At 33.1% G+C, this 23,441-nt stretch overlaps 3 protein-coding genes and 1 non-coding gene across 5 annotated transcripts; 1 reads left to right on the top strand and 3 right to left on the bottom strand.

Annotated features, from left to right (window-relative positions):
• Positions 1-302: 302 nt before the first annotated feature.
• Positions 303-8,198, bottom strand: LOC115697535 (pre-mRNA-processing factor 39-2). 2 transcript variants are annotated; one of them, XM_030624587.2, is made up of 13 exons: positions 7,942-8,198; positions 7,663-7,763; positions 6,326-6,555; positions 5,519-5,686; positions 4,780-5,140; positions 4,542-4,685; positions 3,412-3,564; positions 3,217-3,333; positions 2,982-3,062; positions 2,696-2,845; positions 1,131-2,594; positions 809-889; positions 303-654 (listed from the first exon to the last, which is right to left on the bottom strand). In XM_030624587.2, the coding sequence occupies exons 1-13, from the start codon at positions 8,006-8,008 to the stop codon at positions 553-555; spliced, it is 3,219 nt and encodes a 1,072-aa protein (XP_030480447.2). In that variant the 5' UTR covers positions 8,009-8,198; the 3' UTR covers positions 303-552. The 2 variants fall into 2 exon arrangements, with proteins under 2 accessions (XP_030480447.2, XP_060957601.1); XM_061101618.1 differs by having other exon boundaries at positions 6,326-6,602; positions 7,942-7,960.
• A 1,495-nt stretch (positions 8,199-9,693) lies between these two features.
• Positions 9,694-11,698, top strand: LOC115697583 (cold-regulated 413 inner membrane protein 1, chloroplastic). Its single transcript, XM_030624659.2, has 6 exons — positions 9,694-9,923; positions 10,000-10,125; positions 10,764-10,859; positions 10,972-11,036; positions 11,145-11,214; positions 11,299-11,698. The coding sequence occupies exons 1-6, from the start codon at positions 9,736-9,738 to the stop codon at positions 11,462-11,464; spliced, it is 711 nt and encodes a 236-aa protein (XP_030480519.2). The 5' UTR covers positions 9,694-9,735; the 3' UTR covers positions 11,465-11,698.
• A 316-nt stretch (positions 11,699-12,014) lies between these two features.
• LOC115697573 (uncharacterized) lies at positions 12,015-14,578 on the bottom strand. The gene is made up of 4 exons (XM_030624642.2): positions 13,942-14,578; positions 12,865-13,407; positions 12,668-12,710; positions 12,015-12,574 (listed from the first exon to the last, which is right to left on the bottom strand). The coding sequence occupies exons 1-4, from the start codon at positions 14,018-14,020 to the stop codon at positions 12,331-12,333; spliced, it is 909 nt and encodes a 302-aa protein (XP_030480502.1). The 5' UTR covers positions 14,021-14,578; the 3' UTR covers positions 12,015-12,330.
• Positions 14,579-21,949: 7,371 nt separating this feature from the next.
• Positions 21,950-22,056, bottom strand: LOC115701626 (small nucleolar RNA R71). The gene has a single exon (XR_004008619.2). It is a non-coding gene; the product is annotated as a small nucleolar RNA R71 (small nucleolar RNA).
• Positions 22,057-23,441: the final 1,385 nt, after the last annotated feature.

Raw genomic sequence — 23,441 nt, forward strand, 5'->3', positions numbered from 1 at the left:
GGAAATTAAGAGAATAAAGAATAATGATTAGCCTAATTATGTTGATCATGCCAAATTTGTTACAAAAATAATCAATCCACACACCATTAAGAAGTCTTGTAAAGATGACCCCTAGTTGCTCTTCAGTCTTCACATATCTTGTAGAAATTAAACCTTGTTGAATCTTCTTACGAATAAAATGACAATTAATTTCGATATCTTTGGTCCGCTCATAGAACACAGGATTAGACGCAATATAAAGAGCAGCTTGATTATCTAATGAAAATTCAAATAAAGAGAATAGGGGTATCATTTTCTTGGGATTAAAATGTTAAAGTTAGTAACATCATATTGGTGTGAGATTCTCATTCTTCTTCATTTTTCGAGACTTTTTCTAAAGGAAAAACAAAGAAGACAATTGCCACCTTTCATTGATATGTGATGATATTACAAAGCAAAATCAGATGTTAACACCAAGCAATGCTATTTTCATCTTTTCAACCAAATTACTCTAAAAGTTTCTAAATCCCTTCTTCCATCAGTCATCGTGATCCTACATTGACTTGACATATGTCATTGTTTTTTCGCCGGAGATTGCTCAATGGAATTTAGAGTTGTAACAGTTTCACTTGCTTCTCTTGCACTAGAAGTATGTAATGGCGGCTTTGCTTCGTCCTATAACAGCAAAAAAATCGAAAAAAAGAGTGGAATTTTAGCATGATATTGCAAAGTTGTTCCAAATTGAAGACAATTAAAAGGGAAAAGCACAGAGCCTTATTAAGAAACCGAATTAGAGTACGGGTGATGGCAAGTGATCGGTTTTACTCACCTGAGAATGAGATGTCATGTTATGTGTTGCTGCTGGTTCCACCCCCGATTGATTGCTTCCATCAAGTTCCAAAGACGGGTCCTATTGTTAATAAGAACCGATAGTTACTTAGCATAGTTCGAGATATGAACACAGACCATACTTACTTTTGACCACTATTGTTAATAAGAACCAAGAGATTTTTTTTAATGACCCCAACAAAATTACTGGTAGATCCCTATAATGAAGGTATCTTAGGACTATGCCGAGTTGCTCCCTATATTCAAATGTGTTCAGGTTGCAATGTTCATTAAAAAAATAACATTAGGTTGCAATGACAAACCTGTTGATAGCAGTTTTGATTCCACTCCTGAATTTTCGACAGAGTACTTTGTTGCTGTTGTTGGTCTTGTCTGGCTGCTTCTTGTTGCGGTTGCTGTGGTAATTGATGTGTGTCGGGCTGCTGAGGCTGCTGCTGAAGCTGTTGCTGATAGAGATATTGTTGCTGTTGCCACTGAAGATATTGTTGCTGATATTCTTGTGACATATTCAAATTCTGTTGCTGAGGTTGTTGTTGCATTAACATTTGTTGTTGATAGTAATAATATTGCCACATTTGATTATATGCTTGGTTGTTTTGAATTTCCTGCTCTTCACTACCTTGTACCGGTTGAGATGGTGCCACATAATTTGGTTGCGCCATACTTTGCACAGGCCAGGTAACCGGTGGAGGTGGGGATGTTATTTGAAACTGAATTTGAGATTGGCTGCCTTGCAGAATTTGATGGCTTTGTGGGGATGCAATTTGAGATGGGATAACTTGACCGATAGGAATTAGACCGCTCAATCCAGCTTGGGGGTGTTGTTGTTGTGTAGAACCTTTCCTGTGTTGATGTGATGATCTTTGTAAATGCCCTTGAAATCCAAATTTTGATTCTTTACGAACTTTAGAATTATTTGCTCGGTGCCAGTTCTTTCCACGATTTGCAGGCTTACTTTGCTGATAATATCTAGGTTTTGTTGAAGTAGGATTGTGATAGCTCTTAGAAGATGATGGATTGACTACTTCATTTTCAATTTGAGGGGAATTAGCTTCGGCTTTTCTTTGGATTTGCGTACGATGATCTTCGTCATTATTAGGCTGATTGCTCTCCACCATGCTTTCATCAGAAATGCAGGTTTCTTGAGGCATAGAAAATTTTGAGTCTGATGATGGTTCGGCCTGAGGGTGTAACGAAATACCTTCTAATGAAAGTGGCTTCATATCTCGCTGAGGTTCAAGGCCGAAAGCTCGGTTGTGATCATTTCCATTTGGGTGTTCATTTAAAGTTTGTAAAGATTCGGTTCCTTCAGCAACTTCCAGTTTTAAACTTGATGAAGGGGAATATACTAAATCTACCGACGATACATTTGTTTCTGGTGAATCTTTCTTGGATTGCTCGGTAACTTCAAGAGCAAGCAACGTCACTTTCTCCCCCGAATCACTGTGAGCTTCTTCAGAAGGAAGTTGATCACTAGTTGGGGTTTGTTCGAACGGAATATCATGAATCTCATGAGCTGGAAACTTCGGCTCTGATATTTCTTTGTCTTGTAAAGGCATCTGAACAAGAGAGTCAAGATTAGACTCTTCAGGTGGCTGTTGATGCTTAATGACAATGTTAATCTCTCTTCCCTCTTTAGCAAATCGCGATGATTTTTCATGTTTGAATTGCTCATCAACCGCTGTTCTGAAAGAATATGGAAAAAGGCGAACGTGACGATTCCATGCCTTCCTTACTTCATCAATAGTTCCACAAAGATCCACAAACTGATTCAATAACCATTATCAGCACTACATAAGAGCTCAATAAAATTTGCTTTTTCCGAGAATGAAATGATGTTAACTTCGAAAGGGATTTCAATTCTAACCTTTAAATATAAGCTCGAAACATCCTCAGCGTCCTTGACATTCAAACCTTGAGACGCGTCTGGCCCTGGAGATATTACATTAGCTATGACAGAGTCGATCACATGTATGTGACGCTGCCCTCCATGCAGTGTAGCAAAATTTATCAATTCCTATAAAATCGACCATCATGAATCTCAATTTTTCTTTCTTAGATAAGAAATGAAATTACTTGTGTTCCACCAATTCATGAACTCATTAAAGGTTGTTTAATCATTAGGGTAAGCTATTTTCGAAGAACATAAATACCTCTAAAAGTAAGATGCAGCTCGGTAAGCGTTTAATTCCTTCTATTAAAATATCTCTTGCAGCATCTGCATTTTCAGTTATCTGTATGCAAGAAAACAAAAACTTTCATACATTAGAAGAGAAAATTTAACTCGATGGAAATGAAAAAGGCGAAGCTGCTTGGAGACTAATTTTGTAGAAAACAATGAAGCTCAAAATACATACCGAAAACAGAAAAAGGAGAAGAGTTACTCACCATGTATTTAAGTCTAGAAAAGTGAACATATAATATAGGAAGAGTATCCAAATTTTTGTTCAGCTCAGCCATTTTTAGTGCTTCTTCATATATATTAGTAGCTTCAACAAAATTTCCCTGAAAATTTCGAAAAAGAACAAATAAGCGTAAATGAAAACTAATATGTCTTTTTATATGATGATAATGTCGATTTACCAGACGCCTTTCCATGTTAGCCTTCCTTGCAACATTTTCTACGAAATTAGAATCTGATTCTTCGTCACAATGAAGAAGTGCAGCTCGTGCGCCAATTGTATCTCCATCATGCTCTTTAAATCGGGCATTAAAAAGATGCATTGCTGGCACTCTCTGCAACGAACATACATACGAGGAGGACCATAATAAACATCTCCAATCATGTATAAAGCACTTCAGTCAAGACATCCTATAAAATGCAGCAATCAAGCAAATGACAAACAATGACACTCTGAAACTAAAATTGGTAGATGACAATATCTTAGTAGACTAAGAGAACTCTCCCAAAATCAAAATCCCATTAAATTCACAAATGCAAAAATGTTGGGGGATGCAGCTAGCATTTTTTACACATTTGTATGAAGTAACGGATTCATCTATACTATCAATAGAGTTTGTAAGACCCCATAATTTCAAAAAAACACAAACAACAAAAAAAAAAATAACATAATTGTACGAAATTTTAAATATTTTTAAGATTTTAGTATGATATTGTCCGTTTTAGATCTAAGTCCTCACGGTTGCACCTTTCCAAAAGGCGTCATACTAATGGAGTAGTGTTCATTCTTATATACCCATGACCTTTTTTGTTTTTAGCTAATGTGGGACTTTGGTCGCACACCCAACACTTCCATGTGGTTTTGTTGTTGTTTTCTCGTGTCTTTATAGAATACCATAAAAATGTAAAAAAAAAAAAAACAAAAACCTTTGAACGTAAAAATGTAAATTTTTTACCAGAATTAGCAATTTATGTAATTTTCCCAAAATCTTTACCATTAAAAATTTATCAACACATTTTATGGGTGTCAATTAGTACCTACAATTCTATGAACCATTTTGAAATATGAACCACCTAACTACTTTCTACTCACATTGAGGAGACAAATGCAAACCTCCCAAGAAGTTTGCTAAACAGAGAATGTTACTCATCCTGAACTTGAGAGGTTTGTTCAGAAGTTATGGTCGCGTTTAGGAAAATGAGGTTTTCATTAAAAAAAATTTATGCTTGGTACTCTAACTTATAGAAAGATTTCTGTAGAAAAAGCTACTTCCTTAAACTAGAAGAACATAATTTTGGTCAAAGAACACACCTTAAGAAAAATTTGTGTTGCTCGGTTGAGAGCGTAGGTTGCAATCTCTCTTCCACCCTTTCTTTCCATGGATTCTGCGTAACGCATCCAAAACTCAGGATAATTCGCACAAGGAATCAAACATTTCTCGTAAAGTTTAACGGCCTAAGTGACAATAGAAAAGAGATTTAGATATTATATGATAACATTTCATAAACAAATAAATGGTAAAAAAAAAAAGAAAAGAACTAAAACCAACCCAGTCGAAATCTCCTTGCATCCCAACAAAGTCCAGATACCTATGCCAATTCTCTAATTGATCAACATCAAGAGACTTGACATGGAAGTAGGACCTTCTTATCTTCATCTCGAAAGTGCTAATTTTTTCCTCCAACTGACATGCTTCCCGATACAATTGTTCTCCAGTGTATAGATATTTCTGAAGTAGTGATTTTGACCTAGTGAAGTTGATAGATGGCTCCAATAAGTCGTTGATAATGGAAGAAATTTCATTTGTCGTATAACTTTTAGGAACTTCGTCTTCGAGGGAAGATCCCGAGCATGAATCCACAGCTTCGCATCCCACCTCCTTGGTACACAAGTTAGCTAACTTCTTAAAACTGAAAAAAAAAAAATTCAAAACGAAAAAGGTAACAATGCAGCCATACAAACAGGGTAGATCTTTAAAGTTCAAACAATAAATTCAAATAGGAAAATTATTTTGGAATACTGTTATAAGTTTCGGGAATAAAAAGTACGAGTGGTCCCTAACACTCTCCTCGGTGTCACATCACTAAGTATCAAATCCCATATAATTTAATATAATAACTTTTACAAAGTACCGCTAACCAATAACAAAGAGACACGTCTAGAAGGTGTTAAGCACCACTGTAATCCAATAGCAATACTCTTTGATCAAACAAAAGCAATAAAATTTATTATTCTATATAGGAAGTTCCAACAATGAGATAGAAACATGAAAGTTCAAATGATGATACCTATCGTAATAACGATGTAACTTTTTAGTTGGAAATCTAAGAGCTTCAACATAAATGTGGGCTAACAAACTCCATTGCTGCTGAGATAACTCAAAGTCAATGTATTTGTCCCATAAAGCATGGCATAAATAATCCTTACCAACATATGACAAGCCTCTTCTAAATAGTCTGCAAATTTTTCCAAGAGAAACATTAGTTGACTTCGCGATATCTGAGTAAATTAACAGAACTGCTCAACTCGAGCCACACACACACACATGTATATGCACAATGAAGGAAGAACAGTTGCAGAAATGCCATGGCCCATAAACACTTCATTGTTAGAAATCGGTCTTTGATGTCACCCTGATTCAAGAAAAGACCTGTGGCCTGCACAAATCTCATCCTCGAAACTAATAAAATAGAGGACAGTAGGAACTATCAACTTAAAAAATTGCTCAAAATTGTTTCGAAAGGATGCACGATGTGATACTGGTTCGTTGGAAATTAGCTTCGCGGATTTGAAAAGAATACCATCTCTGATGTAAGAAGTGATTTTCGAAGGAAAATAAGACAGTTTTGGAAAAAGAAGCAACCAGAATTTTCTTGATACTAAATTCAAATGAATACTAAAAGAAGAAAAACTTGCTTCGTTTTAAGCACACAACTTTGTTCCATTTAACAATGTTTCAGTAAAGGATGGAATTTATACATTCAATCAAATGTCCTTGTTTTTCTCAACAAAATGGAATTTATAAACTCAGCAAAAGTTGTTACCAATGCAAACAAGCCATACCAAGCTATATTCTATTTTAAATATTGAGTTACCTGCGAATATCAGACGGATCCTCGAAAGCCAACATACTAAAGTTACAGTAGTCAACCCAAACACCAACAGAATATGTTGCCAATTGCAGAGCTCTTTCGAAAACTTCAACAACCTCGCCTACATCACACAAGCGGGCCTTATGACCAGCGTACCTTCTCCAGTATCCGTGGCACAAAGGAAACTCGGACAAGAAGGAATCATAAACTAAGCAAATTTTCTCGATATTATCCTGCAATGTCACCCATAGCAAACCATACTTCCACTCAGGGTACCAATCTAGAGGCAGCAAAATGCAATAATAAGTAAAGCAACAACCAAGCTTAAGATAATTTACACATGTAATGAGACATTTTTTGACTAATTGGGTGTTAAGCTTACCATTACTCCCCTCAATCAACATTTACCAATCTGTTAACATCCATTACTTTCTAAATGTAAGACTTTTAGTTTGGTTTTTCATTAAAGGATTTATTGCTTTATTAAAATAGAGGTTGAGGAGAATAGTTATTTGTTGTCTAGTGTTAATAAGCTTAGTATCTGTGTGAAGTCTAGTGTTTTTTATAAACAATTGTGTGAAGTCTAGTTGAAGCAGAGAGATTTTCAGAAGGCCGAGTCCAACTAGAATTTTGTTGCTAGGTCCCCTCCCTAACTCTAGAAATACATATTCTCTCATCAGAATTGTATGTTGTTATTGATATGATCTAAAGGAGGAAGACTTAATAAGTCAAGTGTTTTTTATAAACAAATGTGTGAAGTCTAGTTGAAACAGTGAGATCTTAAGAAGGCTGAGTCCAACTAGAATTTTGTTGTTAGGTCTCCTCCCTAACTCTATATATACATATTTTCTCATCATAATTATATGTTGTTATTGATATGATCTAAAGGAAGAAGACTTAGTAAGTCAAGTGTTTTTTATGAACAACTGTGTGAAGTCTAGTTGAAGCAGTGAAATCTTAGAAGGCTGACTCCAACTATATTTTTGTTGCTAGGTCCCCTCCCTAACTCTAGAAATACATATTCTCTCATCATTATTGTATGTTGTTATTGATATGATCTAAAGGAAGAAGACTTGGTAAGTGAGTATTGTACTACCAATAACTATGTCTTCAATATTGTTCAACTAAGTGTTCTAAATTATATTAGCATCTAATGTTTTATAAATTTCTAACAGAAGCAGAGGCCATTGGAGTTAGTTAGAGTACAAACACAACTATTCAAACCCTGTTATTCTTCTTTTTTTTCTTACCAATGATGCCATATGTTTCACTTTCATGTAATAAAATTTAACTAAACTGATGCCAAATGCCAATTCAAGATTGTGAATTTCTGAACTTACAGGATAAACTCTCTCAATCTTTGTAATAAGTGAAATCCACTCCTCAAAGTTCAATGAGCCTTCGTTAACTATTTCATGAAAATTGAGTTCATCAAACCCACCTGAAAACAAATTCATTATAACACCATTAGCTATACAAGTTTCAGTCATGCCCTAAATTAAACAAGTTTGGAAATTTAAGCAACCCCAGATGTTAGTTCAGCTCAAAATTGAACCTTTTTTACAAAATTGTTTATATCTCAAAAAACCCGGTTAAATAAAACAAAATTCAGTGAGCACCTGGAGAATCGGAATCCATAGTCTGAGGATTAGTTTCTGGTTCGGAAACATTAATTTGGGCTTCCATTATACATACCAATGCGAAAAAGTTAAAGAAAAATCAGCTAGGAAATAGAGAGAAGAGAGGAAAAGAAGAAAGAGTTGTTTGTTCTTCATTGGACAGTTTCCGCCATTGTTTTTGAGCTGTTTTGTTGTCGTTTAGAGCACAATGACATGTCGTTTTGGGTTAAGCTTCATCACATATTCTCATAAGCATTCTCCACAGAGCAAATTAGATTAGCCATTTTCTATACAGTAGAACCTCTATTTAAGAATACTCTATTCAAGAATAACCTCTAATTTGTTATAAAAAAATTAAGTCCCGATTTGGGCCAGTTATAAATAAGAATAACCTCTAAATTGTAATTAGTTATACATTTTCTAAGTCCCGTGTTAATAAAGTATACCTCCATATAAGAATAATTACATCTTAATAAAATATATACATGTATTTTGTAAATTTATTTATGTAAAATTAATAATTTTATTTTAAATATATAATACATGTGTGAAATTATATTTACTCTAAAATATTTCTATTATGATATAATATTAATGATTATTTATTGTTATTATTGTTACATTGATATTCTTTGGTTTTTTAATTTTTTTTTCTAGTGTAACTCTATTTAGTTATAACCTTCCAATTAGAATATAATTTACTTGGTCCCAAGTGTATTCTTGGATAGAGGTTCTACTGTATTATTAATTAAATTAAAATGTGTGAGATGTAATTAAAATGATTAATTGGATTAATTAAGAATTAGATTAATGAATTGGACTCAAAATATGATGTTTACTTAACTTGTAGGATCAGAATCTAAGTAATAATCTTGAAATCGGAATAAATTAAATTAAGTTGTAAAAATATTTTTGGGAAATTTTATAATGCACCCCCTTAAAAGGGGTACATTGATACATCTTTATCTGTTTCCGTATTCAAAATAATTTTTTAGTCAAATTTTTTCTCATGGTCATGTAAATTATAGTTATTTAAGATATCCTACAAAATTTTAAGAAATTCGGAAAAATTTAACATGCCGAAAATTACGTTCTAACAGTGTGTTGCACGCGTGACTATTTTATTTTATACTCGTGTAAAATAGACTGTTTGAACATTGTTTTTTATATTGTAAATTATTCCGAATCTCTCAAAATTTTGTAGGATATCTTAAATAGCTATAACGTATATGAATATGAAAAAAATTAGACTAAATTTTTTTTCTGAATGCCGAAATAAGTAGAAAGTGCATCAGTACATCTCTTTTAAAAGAGTGCATTGTAGAATCACCTAATACTTTTTTTTAAAGTTTTATTAAAAAATTTTAGTTTAAAAAATAGTAAAAATGACATTTTATTATTTATATTTTTTAAAAAAATATTAAGTCAACATTAGTTAATATATTAAATTTTACATTAAAATTTATAATTTTTTTTTTTTTTGAGATACATTAAAATTTATAATTATACATTAGAACGCAATAATAGACGTTTATGTAAAAATATCACAATTCTTTTTTTTTATATAAAAAATATCTCAACTTTTACATACAATAATCCTCTACTTCTGCTACCTAACATAACTTCCCTACTCCAACCAATAACAATGCACCAACTGTACGGTCACGAGTCTCGTCAAGAGATCAGAATCAGCTGCACCTACTACCCACCATAACTTTCGTGTGCCCTAACTCCATCTATATATAAACCAGTAGCTTTCGTTTTCGTTGTCAAGTACAAAAAAAACTGTTAAAAATGGCGTCGCTTTCTCTCTCGTGTAAACCGTCAGTTAATACTACTTTCTCTCTCTACAGCAATAGCCATAGCTATGGTTTCCTCTCTCTTCGAACTCAGCAGAAGAAGAAAACCGAGCTAGTCAATTTTGTTACTCGATCAGCTCAGATTTTGAACTTGAATTCCAGCTCGAGTTTGAGCGAGCTTAGGTTTGTAATATTCGAGCGATTTCATATCTGAATTTTTTGAAACTGTATCTCCTTATTGTTTTGGATTTTGGTTCAGATTTTCGATTGGAAACGAGAGCATAATGGCGGTGAAGAATAGGAGGAGGAGGGGATCTGGTGCGGTGTGTTATGCTGCGCCACTCTCTGTTCGGAATCTTCAATGGATCTCCACAATTTCTTCTGTGTAATCTTCTCTCTTATCTCTTTTTGTATATGTGTATATGTATATATGCAATGCCACGTGTCAGCTCGATATCTTTGTTTTCTGAGCTTATCGTTTATTCAGCCAAGTATCTAAAAATGATTACTTTGTTGGGTAAAGGTGGCAGTTTTATTAGCTAGTGATTTGTATTGGAAATGTAGTGTTTTAGATAGCTCAAGGTGAATTTTGAACATTGTATGGCCTAAAACTATCAAAACTATTATTTTAATGGGCTGAGAGCTTCATCACATTCTTGTGAAAAAAAAGGCCTTGTCTACTGGTCATTACTGTAGTGGGATAAAAGTTAGGAAAGTGTTTCCTTTCTTATATTTTCTTGTGTTTGCTTACTAAATTTGAAACATAAAATTTGAAAATATGACAATTTTTTATTAGTTCCTCTTCCTTTCCAAACACTTTCTCTTTTAAGTGTCTTTAAGACCAAATTAATCAACAGTTTAGAAAATTTACTGTCATGTTTTCTGATATTTAATGAAACCACACTCAGTTTGTTTTTGGATAGCTCCTTTGCAATATATTTTTTTCTTACTGATATTATTGAATGAACACTGTGGCCTGCTTAAGTAAAATATGCATTGATGGATGTTCAATCACTATGCCAGGGTTTTAATGCTTGTTAAGGGAACTGGTATTCATAAATCTTTTCTCATTCCATTGTTTGCCTTACAAGCACCAGCAAGTATCGTCGCATGGATTAAGTAAGTCTTTCAGATATTCTATCTAAAATACTATACCTTAAAGCACCAACAAGTATTGAGCTGATTCTGAATGGATTTATCCCTTATTCAATTTTTGTTGATTCTATTACAGGGGTGAGTATGGTATTTGGGCTGCATTCCTAGCTCTAGTTGTTCGCCTCTTTTTCTCTTTTCCTGGTAAGTTCTCTTAATTTACTTTTTTCTATGTATATGCATTTTGTGTGGCTTGCTCTGAATCTTACTTTCCTTCTCAAAAATCTTGTGTTGGACTTGTCATGTATTTAGGTGAGCTCGAGTTGCCATTTCTGGGGTTATTGTTGGTGATTGTGGCTCCTTATCAAGTTATGAACCTTAGGTAATTGATACCAGCTCACCAGAATATGAGTTTGCATATTTTTTATTTTTTTTTTCTCATTCTCATTCCCGTTCTCATTGGCAGGGGAACACAAGAAGGGGCTATAATATCATTGGTGATTGCTGGATATTTAGCATTCCAGCATTTTACACGAACAGGAAGCTTGCAGAAATCATTTGACCAAGGTTCAATTGTTGCCACCATAGCTATCATTTGTACCACTGTTGTATCATTGTTGCTGCTTATTTAATCTTTTGTAATCCTCAGAATAATAGCAAGTTGTTTGAAATAAGTATGTAAGTGATGTCTTCGATTTTTGTTTGTTTGTTTGTTTGTTCTTTACCTTGTTAGATTAGGTGTATGAATATCTTGTTCAGCAAATGCAATAAGAAATAATAGCTGTGGTGCATTGTAAATGTAAATTTGAACTTATTGTATTTTTGTTTATATGAGCCAATAAGTTAACTTGTGCATTGTGCTTCCATATTCAGTGTCTGGATCAGTCTAAGATTTACATTCTACCAGATTATGAATTTGAAAAATAAAAATGCAGAAAAATATTCCATACAGTAAGCAGATAAGTGATACCGACTTTGTTAAGTTGTCGGTGATCAAAACAGTATAATGCCATCTTGTGATCTAAAAAGATTATTTAACTAACTCTGCCATTATGCTAGTTTCATTCTGTTAGAGAATGTTGTTAAAATTGTAATCTCTAGTTAGTTGTGACATGCCTTATTCAGTTGTTTTTTCACTCACTTCTATTATGATTAGTCAATCAATAAGTTAGCAATAGTCAGTGTTTAGTATGAGTTTGTATAATAAATTTATTTGTTCTATTGCTATAGAGAGAACAAGGATGTGCCTACAAGTACAAGAACCTAAATTTCTTTCCTCTTCTGTTTTCTCCCTATTGCTTCTTTAGTCTACTAATAATAGGTATACATATATTGAAGTATAAAAATAACTCAAATGCTAAGATTGAGAGGCCTTGAGAGAATATTATAGCTCAAGATTCTCTTTGCCTCCTCGAATTTCTTCTGGTTTTGGTGGCGGCAAGTGTAATAACCGCCTCCTCCCTTGCAGAGAATTTGTTGGGACATGGTTTTATTCTGTTTAATGATAGGTTGCTGCAATGGTCGCGCCAAAGAGACCAGTGGTGATGAATAACAATGTTCTGGAGTACGAGACAGAGATGGCTGAGTTGGGAGATGCTGTTGGCTCTGTACCGAAGATAGATGATCCTGGTGGTGTATCCATGGCAGGTGTGTCCATGCTCGGGGTAGTTGGAACCATTGGGCTTGGATTCATCGGGCTCGGAATCATTGGGCTCGGATTCATTGGGGATGGTGGAGGCATGCTGCATTTACATACCAAGAACTCAATTTGATTTTCCTTTTTCTTTATTTTCACTAGGAAATTATATGCTAGAGGTAGTTTCGAAATTTTTTACCTGGATGATGATTTAGCTGATGCATAGTGACAGTTTCCGCTACCTGCAATGAGAAGCACATTTAGTTTAGGGATTAATAATCTTTGAGTTTAAGTTACTTCTCGAAATCACTAAAGGACCATGGAAAGTCTTTAAATTTCATGTTCTTATCAGATATCTTAATGATGAGCTGAAGTTTTTCAGGATAAAAGCCTTACTTGGATCAGTGTTGGTAAGTTGAGCTGCTCCACCGAAGACACAGCTAGTAGGAGCTGGATTCTTCGAGTAGTAATCGTTGAAGGCATAAGAAGCATGATCACGAAGAGTGTTCGGGTTATAACAGCTTCCACTTGGTTGAATTGCTGAACAGTCTGCACCTCCATAGCCACAAGCATAATCAAGAGCTACCTGTATAGCAGTCTCTGAAGCTGATTGACTCGCAACACACCAGCTTCCTCCACCCGATGATGATGGAGTTGTCGGTGTTGTTGTGGTTGGCGCTGTGGGGGTCGTTGTTGTAGGGGTCGTTGTTGTTGGGGTTGGCTGTGTCATTGTTGGCGGTGTCAGTTGCGGTGGTGTTTGGGAAGGCTGGTTAAACGACGGTGCAGTAGGAGTTAGAGTTGGAGTCGGGTTGACAACAGGAATCGAATCCAACTCTTCAGAAAACCCCGAAGTTGAGAAAGGTATCTCGTTTTCTTGATTCTCTTTAATTTCATTTCTCTGGATTGCTTTCAAGTGAGGTTTCTCTGCCAAACTTAGACCTGAAGATAGAACACAAATAATTATGAACATGAATGGAACTAAAAGATTGAAACATAAAACACATGAATTGAACAACCAAAAAATTCTATACATGCATGAATGAGTATATATAAACATCTTTTATGTTTGGCCATATATGAAGTAACAAATTAATGTCTGAATATTTGAAATGAACAAAAATGGTAACATAAAGCTATAATTACTAATTAGAATCTAGCTAGTGAGACACTTCCTTATAATAGTTTATAAAATCATTTTAAAAAAGTTAATAAATAAATAAAAATATACAAGTGTATAAAATCCTTAATGCTTGCATATATTTAGTTCTTTTCCTTTATAAATTTATAGAAATTCTTCTTACCATAGCCTAGAAAGATAAAACACTTAATTTCCCATCAAAAAATGCAACCAAGAAGAGTGAAAACTATAATAACTACATTTTTAACAGAAAAAAAAGACCCAAAGATTAAAGTGTATGAACAAGAAGAGAAGAGATTAAAAAAAAATCAAGATTAATGCAACTGCAAAATCACCTGAAGTGAAGAAGAAGAAGAAGAACGAGAAGAAAACTAAAGGAAAAACGACACCGCCATTGCCATTGCCACCACCCATATCTCGAAACTGTTTTTCTTCAATAAATTAGTGCTAAAATTTTTGAAGTTCCTTTCTTGATTTTCTTGGTGGGGAGAGAGAGTTTAGAGTTTAGAGCTTAGATAGATAGATAGATGATGGAGAAGCTAATACAATATACTAAATAAGAGAAGAACCAATGAGGAGGGAGGGTGTTATTTCAATGAGTAATTTTTTTAATTTATTATTTTTAATTTCATAAACCCAATTGTTAAATATAATAAAATCTTAAGGAATCATAGCTTTCTTGGGTGTTAGAGAGAGAAAGAGATAAGAGAAGAGGAGAAGAAGAAGTAGAAGAAGAAGAAGAAGGGTGAGAATATGAGAAAACTTGAGAAAAGAGGAATTTAGATAGTTGGGAAGTTCAAGCAAGAGGAAAAAAGCATTGCATGAAAAGGTATATGCTAAACAAAACTATGATCTGTTTGTTTGGTTTGGGAATGTAATCAATCAATTAAATTATTATTCTTTTATAAAATTAAATAAATTTATATATAGAGTTTGATCCTCTTTCTCTGTTTTTATTATGGTACTGAATCAAAAAGGTAAAGATGGGGATGGGGTAGTAATCAAGAATGTTGTCTGTCCCATTAGCCTTGTTTTTTTTTTGTTTTTTTGAATAAATGTTATTTTGGACCCTTTATTTTTTTAAATGATAAATTAAACCTTGTATTTTTCAAAATAGTACTAAGTAGTAATGTAGTATTCTGAATTGATTTTTCATCAAAATAAAATTTAATAATAAGCCAATCTAGAGGCATTATTACAAAATTGGTTACATTGTTTTCAAGTTTCTTATATTAAAAAAATTGTTTAAAATTGAGCTAATAGTCTTATTTGTACCATTTTAGATAATATAGGGTTTATTTTGTCATTTAACAAAATAAAAAGTCTAATCAGTAATTTTTATAAAAAAAATAGTATTTTATTTTTTACCGTTGAGACCTTATATTTTAAACTCTATTGAATGCAAACAATTAAAATTAGGTCTCCAAACCTATTTTTTTCCAAAATATTTTGTTAATATTTTGACTAAAATCGGGTTTAAGGGTGTAATTATAATTTTATACAAAAAAAAAAAAAATGAATGGAGTTTACAAATTAAAAAATTATAAAATACTGAATCCAAACAATTCACTGCCAAACTAGTAGTAATAAAAAGAAGATTATTCCTTGTAGATAAAAAGATTGTTAAAAAAAAAAAAAAGAATAAATAAATGATGTATAGTAGCTATGTATATGAACTTAAAGTAGGTAAGTATATATTGTATTGAGTGAAATGAAACCATAAAAAAGTTTTTTGCAGTTACCTGAAATAGTAACAATATTTACTTATCAATAAAGGAAGAATATCACTTTCTGATCAAATTACTTGCTTGCGTAAGGTCCACATCTTATGTTGGATCTTACACCCAAAATATTTAGAAAATTAAATGATTATACATTATATGGGAATGGATTTTGTCTTTTATTTTCTTTCATTCATTTTTTCTTTATGAATTAACGATTAACAAAACAGCAATCCACAATCGGCGACGGCACCTATTCGAATTAGGATAGCTCATTGTCTAACCGAATGACAGGCTTTGCCAAATCATACGCAGCAGAACTCTTATCCCAAGCCATATGGGACAAAATTGCCCCCGAAAGTTTAGACAATAAAACTATGACATCCTCAAGCAACACACCCATCTTATTAAAAAACACTCTTCCTTTGTTAATAGCTGTGACCAAAGACAACGAATCTGAGCAAATCTCTTTAATTGGAATTCCGCACGAAAGAGTCCAATTAAGTCCAACTAAAAGTGCTAAGGTATCAGCTTGTAAAATTGAAATACCTGAAAACACCAAAAAATACCACAATAACAAGATATAAGAATTCACAATTGTTTGCTAAAAACTAAATCATTTTTATGTACTTTGATTACAATGAAACGTATTGTAGACTCGGTTTGTTGTACTTTGATTTTTAACCGTTAAATCAACTCAATTTTTATGGAGACTATAGGTTCGATTTGATGTACTTTGACTTTCAACTGTTAGATCAACTTAATTTGTATGGAGACTATAAAATAATTTTACGACATATGTATAATATATAAAGTGAGCATGCACTTGATAAATGAGCTTATATCAAAGAGAATTGGCAAAAAGAAAAGTTACATGTGAAATAGAATAAGTAGGGGTGTGCATAAATCGAACCAATCCAATGAGAACCGATCGATCCAATTACAACCGACCGCCAAACATTGGATATCCAATTGTGATCGGATCGGATTGGATGTTATTTTTAAATATCCAATTGGATCGGATCAGATTGTGGATGGGGTGTCTAAAAATCCAATACATCCAACATCCAATCGAACTAATTAGTATTTTCATTTAGTTTGGATGAGTAATTAAATTTTATATTGTTATACGTCAAATTTATATGTATATATGAAAATTAACATTAAAGTTTTACCAATGAACACCCCTAAGAATAAATATTAGTTAGTGAAGACAAGTACTATTAAGTATTATTATACGAAGTAATTAAGATTAAAAAAAAACAAATTAAAAAATTAAAAAGCCTTCATAGGATCTGCCAATGTGTTTATGTGTAGGGTTTAGATGAAACAAATTAAACAAACTTATATAAAGCAAATAACACTATATGAGAGGATTTGCTCACTTATTTTGTTAAGGGCTTTCAAGAATCACAAATGTGGCACTAATTTGATGAAATAAAAAAACTACTTGGTTTTTTTAATTATTATTATTAGAATCAATTATAGAAGTAGCATAATATATTATTAAATTCAACATGGTTTATAAAGGTATATATATATATATGTGTGTGTTTATATTATGTATTGGATTCTATTGATTTTATGCTTTGAGTTCAAACTACCCTAACCTATTAAGTCATGCTTTTAACCTTTAAGATGGGATTAAGGAACCAAACAACAATCTTCTTTTAGTAGCAATTTAAAAGGACAAAGGGATCAACAATAATATAAGTGAGTAATAAATCTAAAGTAGTAGTAATAATAATAATAATAATACTAAACTAGTATTGCATCAACATTTTTATGTCATCAGTTTTGCTATTAGTACATTCAAAACAATGTTTGATCAAATAATGGTAAGAATTTTTCTTTTAAGGAATATAATGGTAACAATTTTATGCTATAGGAAAAGAGAAAATTTTAAGGTACCCAATACTAGAAGGACATGTTATAATGATATTAGTGGGTTTCATTTCATATATTATAATTATAAGTAATATATAAAAATTGCTAACCACTAACCACTCATAAATTGGTCACTTTAATGTGTTTAATAGTAATACTAAAAGGAGAAATGTTCTAAAATATGAGTGATTAAAATTACAATAACATAAGTTCCGAGAAATTTACAGCGTTTAATAGCCATACTAAAAATAAAAATATTAAAGGACATCTTACGGTGATTAAAATTCTGACAAGACAATTTATAAGAAGATATTAATAATTGGCGCAAGAATTTCTTTAAACTAACATGATTCATTATATATTCTAATAATATGTTTAACCAAATTATAAGCTGCAATATTATTGTGGGACACATGAAACACAACTAAGCTCCAGTATTTTTATGGGACACATAAGATACAACTGCCTTTGGAAATCTAAATAACAAAGCTATGATATTCACAAACACTATTTCTTGTGGTACTAAGCATCTTAAAGTACCTTAATAGCAATAATAATAATAACAAGGGTAAATACCATTTAGACTCTGTGTTTTAAAAAAATTATTAATTGTACCTTTTATTTTGTTAAATGGCAAACTTATGTATTCATGACATAATGTTTTTGTTTGTTTATTTTCTTTTGTAAAGTACTTGAGTTCCCACAATGGCTGCAATGCATGGCATAAGGTTGTACTTGTACAACTTATTCTCTTAAACACCTCATATATTCTTTCATTAATAAGTGTGCTATTATATTATGACTTTTTCTACATTTTCATAACATTAATTGCTGATTTTTTTTTAATATTCACAACTACATCATAAATGAACATACTCACACTTTGCCCCCCTAAAAAGAATAATTTTTATACAAATCTTGGCCAGCCTATATATATTGTGTAACTTTGGATAATGATGACAACAAAAGCAAGATATGGTATGAAATGAAGTACCATGTAAAGAAAACGAATGTGATTCAACTAAAATTTAAATAATTGAGAGAGAGAGAGAGAGAGAGAGAGAGAGAGAGAGAGAGAGAGAGAGAGAAGAGTATCACTCAAAAAAAATTTTGTTTGTTAATATGACAAATAAGCTCACATTTCCCTTTTTTGTTAACTATGACAAATAAGATCACATATTTGGCAATACATGCCTATGAAATGAAAACAAGCTTTTATTGAATTAATATTCTTCAACAAGTGATCATACTCCAAAAACATGCCTTCACAAGGAAAAGATCATTATGTGTTACTTGTAGCTAATCATAATGCCCTTCATAGAGAGAACATTATCTCTTAACACAATTCTCTTGGATATCCACAACAAAATGAAAATAACAGTCTGTATTTTTATATAAAAAAAAAATTGTTAAAATATTGATTTCTTAAAAAAATTAAATAATATTCAACAAGGTAAACGGGTAAAGAGTCAAGAGCCCAATAAATCATGCGAAAATAAAGTTGTACAAATCTCACAAGAACATGACCAAATAATAACACCCCACATCAATGCAAAGCCCAACAAGAATAGCACAAAGCGAACATTACAAAAGGCAGAGTGATAAACACTATTATTACTTATTACAAAGAAAATTAAAAATCATTAAAGATAAATGTCGACCTACACAAGAAAAATTAAAATATTCAAATAAAATAAACTATACAAAGCACACCACCAAACCGGAACCATACTGTACAGGAGACAGAACAACAAGACGACGGTGTATTACCCTCGAAGACAAATTTGCATCCTCTTTTTTTCGATTGCAACCTCCACATAGTGACAAAAATATAAATATTTTTATTTTCAAAAAATATTATTTTTTATATTTTATTTATAATTTTACGGCCTAAATTTTTTATTTACAAAGATACACTTGTAAAATTTTAAAATTACAACAATATACTTTACTAAGCAAAAAGTAAGAAAATAATTAAAAAATAACGAGAAATAGATTTCACGACAACTATAAATCAACTTCATGACAACTATAATATAATTATAAAACAACTAAAAAAACAGTTTATTATTTTTACTGAAGACGTATTTTTGTAAACAAAAAAGTTCAAAGTGTAAACATAATTTTTTTTTTTTCTGTATTACGTATTTTTGTAATTTTTTTTCTTAAATTTTTAGTCTATTATATAATATTTTTTTATAGAACCTATTGATATATTTTCATATATAAAATTTATTTTTCTAAATTTAAATTATCGAGTGTTTCTACAATGCACTCCCATAAACGGGTGCACTGATGCACCCCTATAAGTTTCAACATTCAAGAGAACTTTTTACCTAATTTTTTTTCATAGTCGTGTATATTATAGTTATTTAAGATATCTTACAAAATTTTAAAAAATTCAGAATAATTTACAATACGTTTTAATAGTTTATTTCATACGCGTAAAAAATAAAAGAGTCACGCATGCAACATACTGTTTTACTCTATTTTTTACGTGTTAAATATTTTTTCGAATTTCTCAAATTATGCAAGATGTCTTAAATAACTACAACATACACGACCATGAAAAAAATAAGACTAAAAAACTCTCTCAAATATCGAAACAGATAGGGGTACATCAGAACTTTCTTAAATTATTTAAGGAAAATTCTACAATGTACCTCCTCAAAAAGGATGTACTGATGCACCCTTATTTATTTTATATCTAAAATAATCTTTTATTTATTCTTTTCTCATTATTATGAATGTTATAATTATTGTTAGGCTAAAATTAGTCTAAGTTTCGGGTCATATTTTCAGTTAGTTTTCACTCTTTGTTTCTAGTTTTAGGGCTATATTACGCTTGATTCTTTGGTTTCAGGTCCTCGGGCATTTAAAGAAAGTATGTTCAAGAATTGAGGAAAAGTTGTGAAAGAATCGAGAAGAAAATCCAAGATTGGTGTCGCTGCCTGTTCCAGCCGCGACGGGGAATTTGCCAGTCGCGACGGGAACTGGCAGAGAGATTCTCAAGGAGTCAAAGTTTACTCGCGACGGGAACATGCCAGTCGCGACGGGAACTGGCAGAGAGGATCTTGAAGTTTCAAAGTTTAATCCCGTCGCGACGGGAGCTTTGCCAGTCGCGACGGGGACCCCAGTGACGGGATTTTTGGGCAGTTTCGTAATTTCACGAATTTTTAAGTTGAGACTTGGTTTAAATAGTGAGAGTTCGTGAAAATTAGGGATTATTCAGAATTAGAACCCTAGAAACAAAGGAGGAGGCTAGAAGAGCGGCTTGTGGCGACCCAGATCAATTGCTTCAACTAGTTCTTTCTCTTCTCTTTAATTTTTGTATGCTATTTTCTGTTTCAATGTTAATTATGGATTTGATTATGGATGTTTTGAACTAAACTCCTATTTAGGGAGAATGATGAATGTTGTTTAAGTTTTTCCTAGTTAATAAATAATTGTCATTCCTCCATCTTGATTGTGAACACTATTCATATTTGTGTTTAATTTCCATGTGCAAGATTGATCACCTTTTACATGTTTTATGATCTCAATTCGAAATCTGAAAAGTGAGAATTGAGAATGCTAAAATTGGATAGTCTAGGTTTTGATGTGAAACGAAAGTATTTACATAGCCTTTGTGACATTTAGATTATTGCTTAATGCTGATTTCATGTTAGTTTAATTAAGAGATTAATTAGAGAGCATGAGATTTAGAACCTAGAAGATCTGAAAAGAGCTAGGTTAATTTATAATCTGTCATTCACTTCAAGAGAAGGATAGCAATTAGACATTAACATTGGTAACTTAACAACAGGATTCGTCTCCCTATTCTCTCATCTTGATTAATATTCACTTGTTTCTTTAAGTTTCTTGAATTTCTTTCTTCCTTTTTCAATCATAAATACTTTTGATTTGCCAAAGAGAATTATAAGTATAGTTTAGTAGTAATTAATCCAATTCCCTGTGGTTCAACCTCACTTGCGTGAGTATACTACTTGATTGCGTGCACTTGCGTAGTAATTAATAATTTTCGCAACAAGTTTTTGGCGCCGTTGCGGGGGAATTGTATAAAGATTAATATTACCCAAAATTATACTAACTTCTACTTTGGTTTATTTTTCTTGCTAATTACTAATCTTTTTCTTGCAATATTTTCGTTATCTATTTCAGGAATCCTAGTGTATGCGCTGTCCAGGACAAGCAGTCATATTACTAGTTGATCCTGAAATCGAGAAAACTTGTAGGAGAAATCGAAAGAATAAGAGGCAAGAAGGAGTTTCAGCAACTGCTGAAACAACAGAAATCATGGCTGCTAATGTGAATGCGAATGCTGCAAATAACAGCAATAATGGTGGTGCCGTGGAAGACCAAGCTAATGGTCGTAGCTTGAGAGATTACATTCTCCCTACTCTGACGGGAGTGCAGTCATGTATCAGGCCACCGGCAGTGGATGCGAATAACTTTGAGATCAAACCTGCCATACTTCAAATGGTGCGCCTTCGATTCGGTTGGTGGCCTCCCTTCTGAAGATCCTAATCTGCATCTCTCAAACTTCATGGAACTTTGTGAGACTTTTAAAGTCAATGGAGTTAGTGATGATGCCATTCGTTTGAGACTGTTTCCATTCTCACTTAGAGAAAGAGCCAAGAGTTGGTTAATCTCCTTGCCACCAAATTCCATAGCAACATGGACAGACTTAGCAACTAAATTTTTGTCTAAGTTCTTTCCCCCAGCAAAGTCTGCTAAGCTGCGAGGAGAGATCAACAATTTCTGTCAACAAGAGAATGAGTCTCTCTATGAGTCTTGGGAGAGGTTCAAGGACTTAATCATAAAGTGTCCTCATCATGGTATTGAGAAGTGGATGCTGGTTCATAATTTCTATAACGGGTTGGTTGGTAACACTAGAACCCTGATAGATGCAGCAGCTGGTGGAGCCTTTATGAGAAAGAGTGCTAATGAGGCTTATGATCTATTGGAGGAGATGGCTCTAAACAATCAGCAGTGGCCAACTGAAATGAGTCAAACTAAGAAGGTAGCTGGTGTGCTAGAGGTGGATGCCATTACAAAGCTGACAGCTCAGGTTGAGGCCCTAACAAAGCTGATCGCAGTGCAAGCCAAACAAGCTCAAGTGGTTTGTGAGATATGTGGAGGTCCCCATCACTTTTCTGAGTGTCAGGCAGATGTGGATGATTTGCCAATGGATCAAGCAAAAGCCATTGGAAACTATTCCCAAAACAATAATTATGGGCACAACCAACAGGGGTTCTACCAGCAGAGAAACCAGCCCCAACAAAACCAACAACAGCTTTGACAATAAAGTTCTAGTGGAAGCTCCACTATCCAAGCTGATTTATTGCTCCAATTCATGATGGAAACTAGAGCCTCTATTAAAACTCTAGAAACTCAAATGGAACAATTGGCTACTCAAGTGGAAAAACAAGCTCAAGGAAATTCGCCTAGCACTAATGATGCAAAAGGAAAAGAGCAACGTAAAGCAATTTCCTTAAGGAGTGGAAAGAAATATCATGGGCCTGAGATGATACAACCAGTGGATGAAGAGATTAAAGTTCAAACAACACCAACTCAAGCATCCTCAGATAAGAAGATTACTGATAGTCCAGCACCACCACAGCAGTCTCCACCAATCAGTATTGATCATCATGTGAAAATACCCTATCCTCAGAGACTCCGAAAGACCAATCTAGACAAGCAGTTCACAAAATTTCTAGAGGTCTTTAAAAGACTACACATCAACATTCCTTTTGCTGAAGCCTTGGAACAAATGCCCCGTTATGTGAAGTTCATGAAGGAGATATTATCTAAGAAGAGAAAATTGGAGGACTATGAAACAGTGGCATTAACTGAGGAGTGTATCGCCATTTTGCAAAAGAAACTACCGCCCAAGCTTAAAGATCCGGGTAGTTTCAATATTCCATGCTCTATAGGGGGTTCGGTGGAAACTAAAGCTCTATGTGATCTGGGAGCAAGCATTAATCTAATGCCCTTGTCTGTCTTCAAAAGGCTAGGATTGGGAAAAGCAAAGCCCACAACAGTGACTTTACAACTAGCGGATCGTTCTTTGACTCATCCTCGTGGGATAATTGAAGATGTACTGGTGAAGGTTGGTAAGTTTATCTTCCCTGCTGATTTCCTAATTCTTGATATGGAGGAAGATTCAACTATTCCCATTATTTTGGGAAGACCATTCTTAGCCACAGGCCGAGCATTAATAGATG

The sequence above is a fragment of the Cannabis sativa genome, chromosome 7, assembly GCF_029168945.1.
Source record: "Cannabis sativa cultivar Pink pepper isolate KNU-18-1 chromosome 7, ASM2916894v1, whole genome shotgun sequence".
NCBI lineage: Eukaryota > Viridiplantae > Streptophyta > Magnoliopsida > Rosales > Cannabaceae > Cannabis > Cannabis sativa.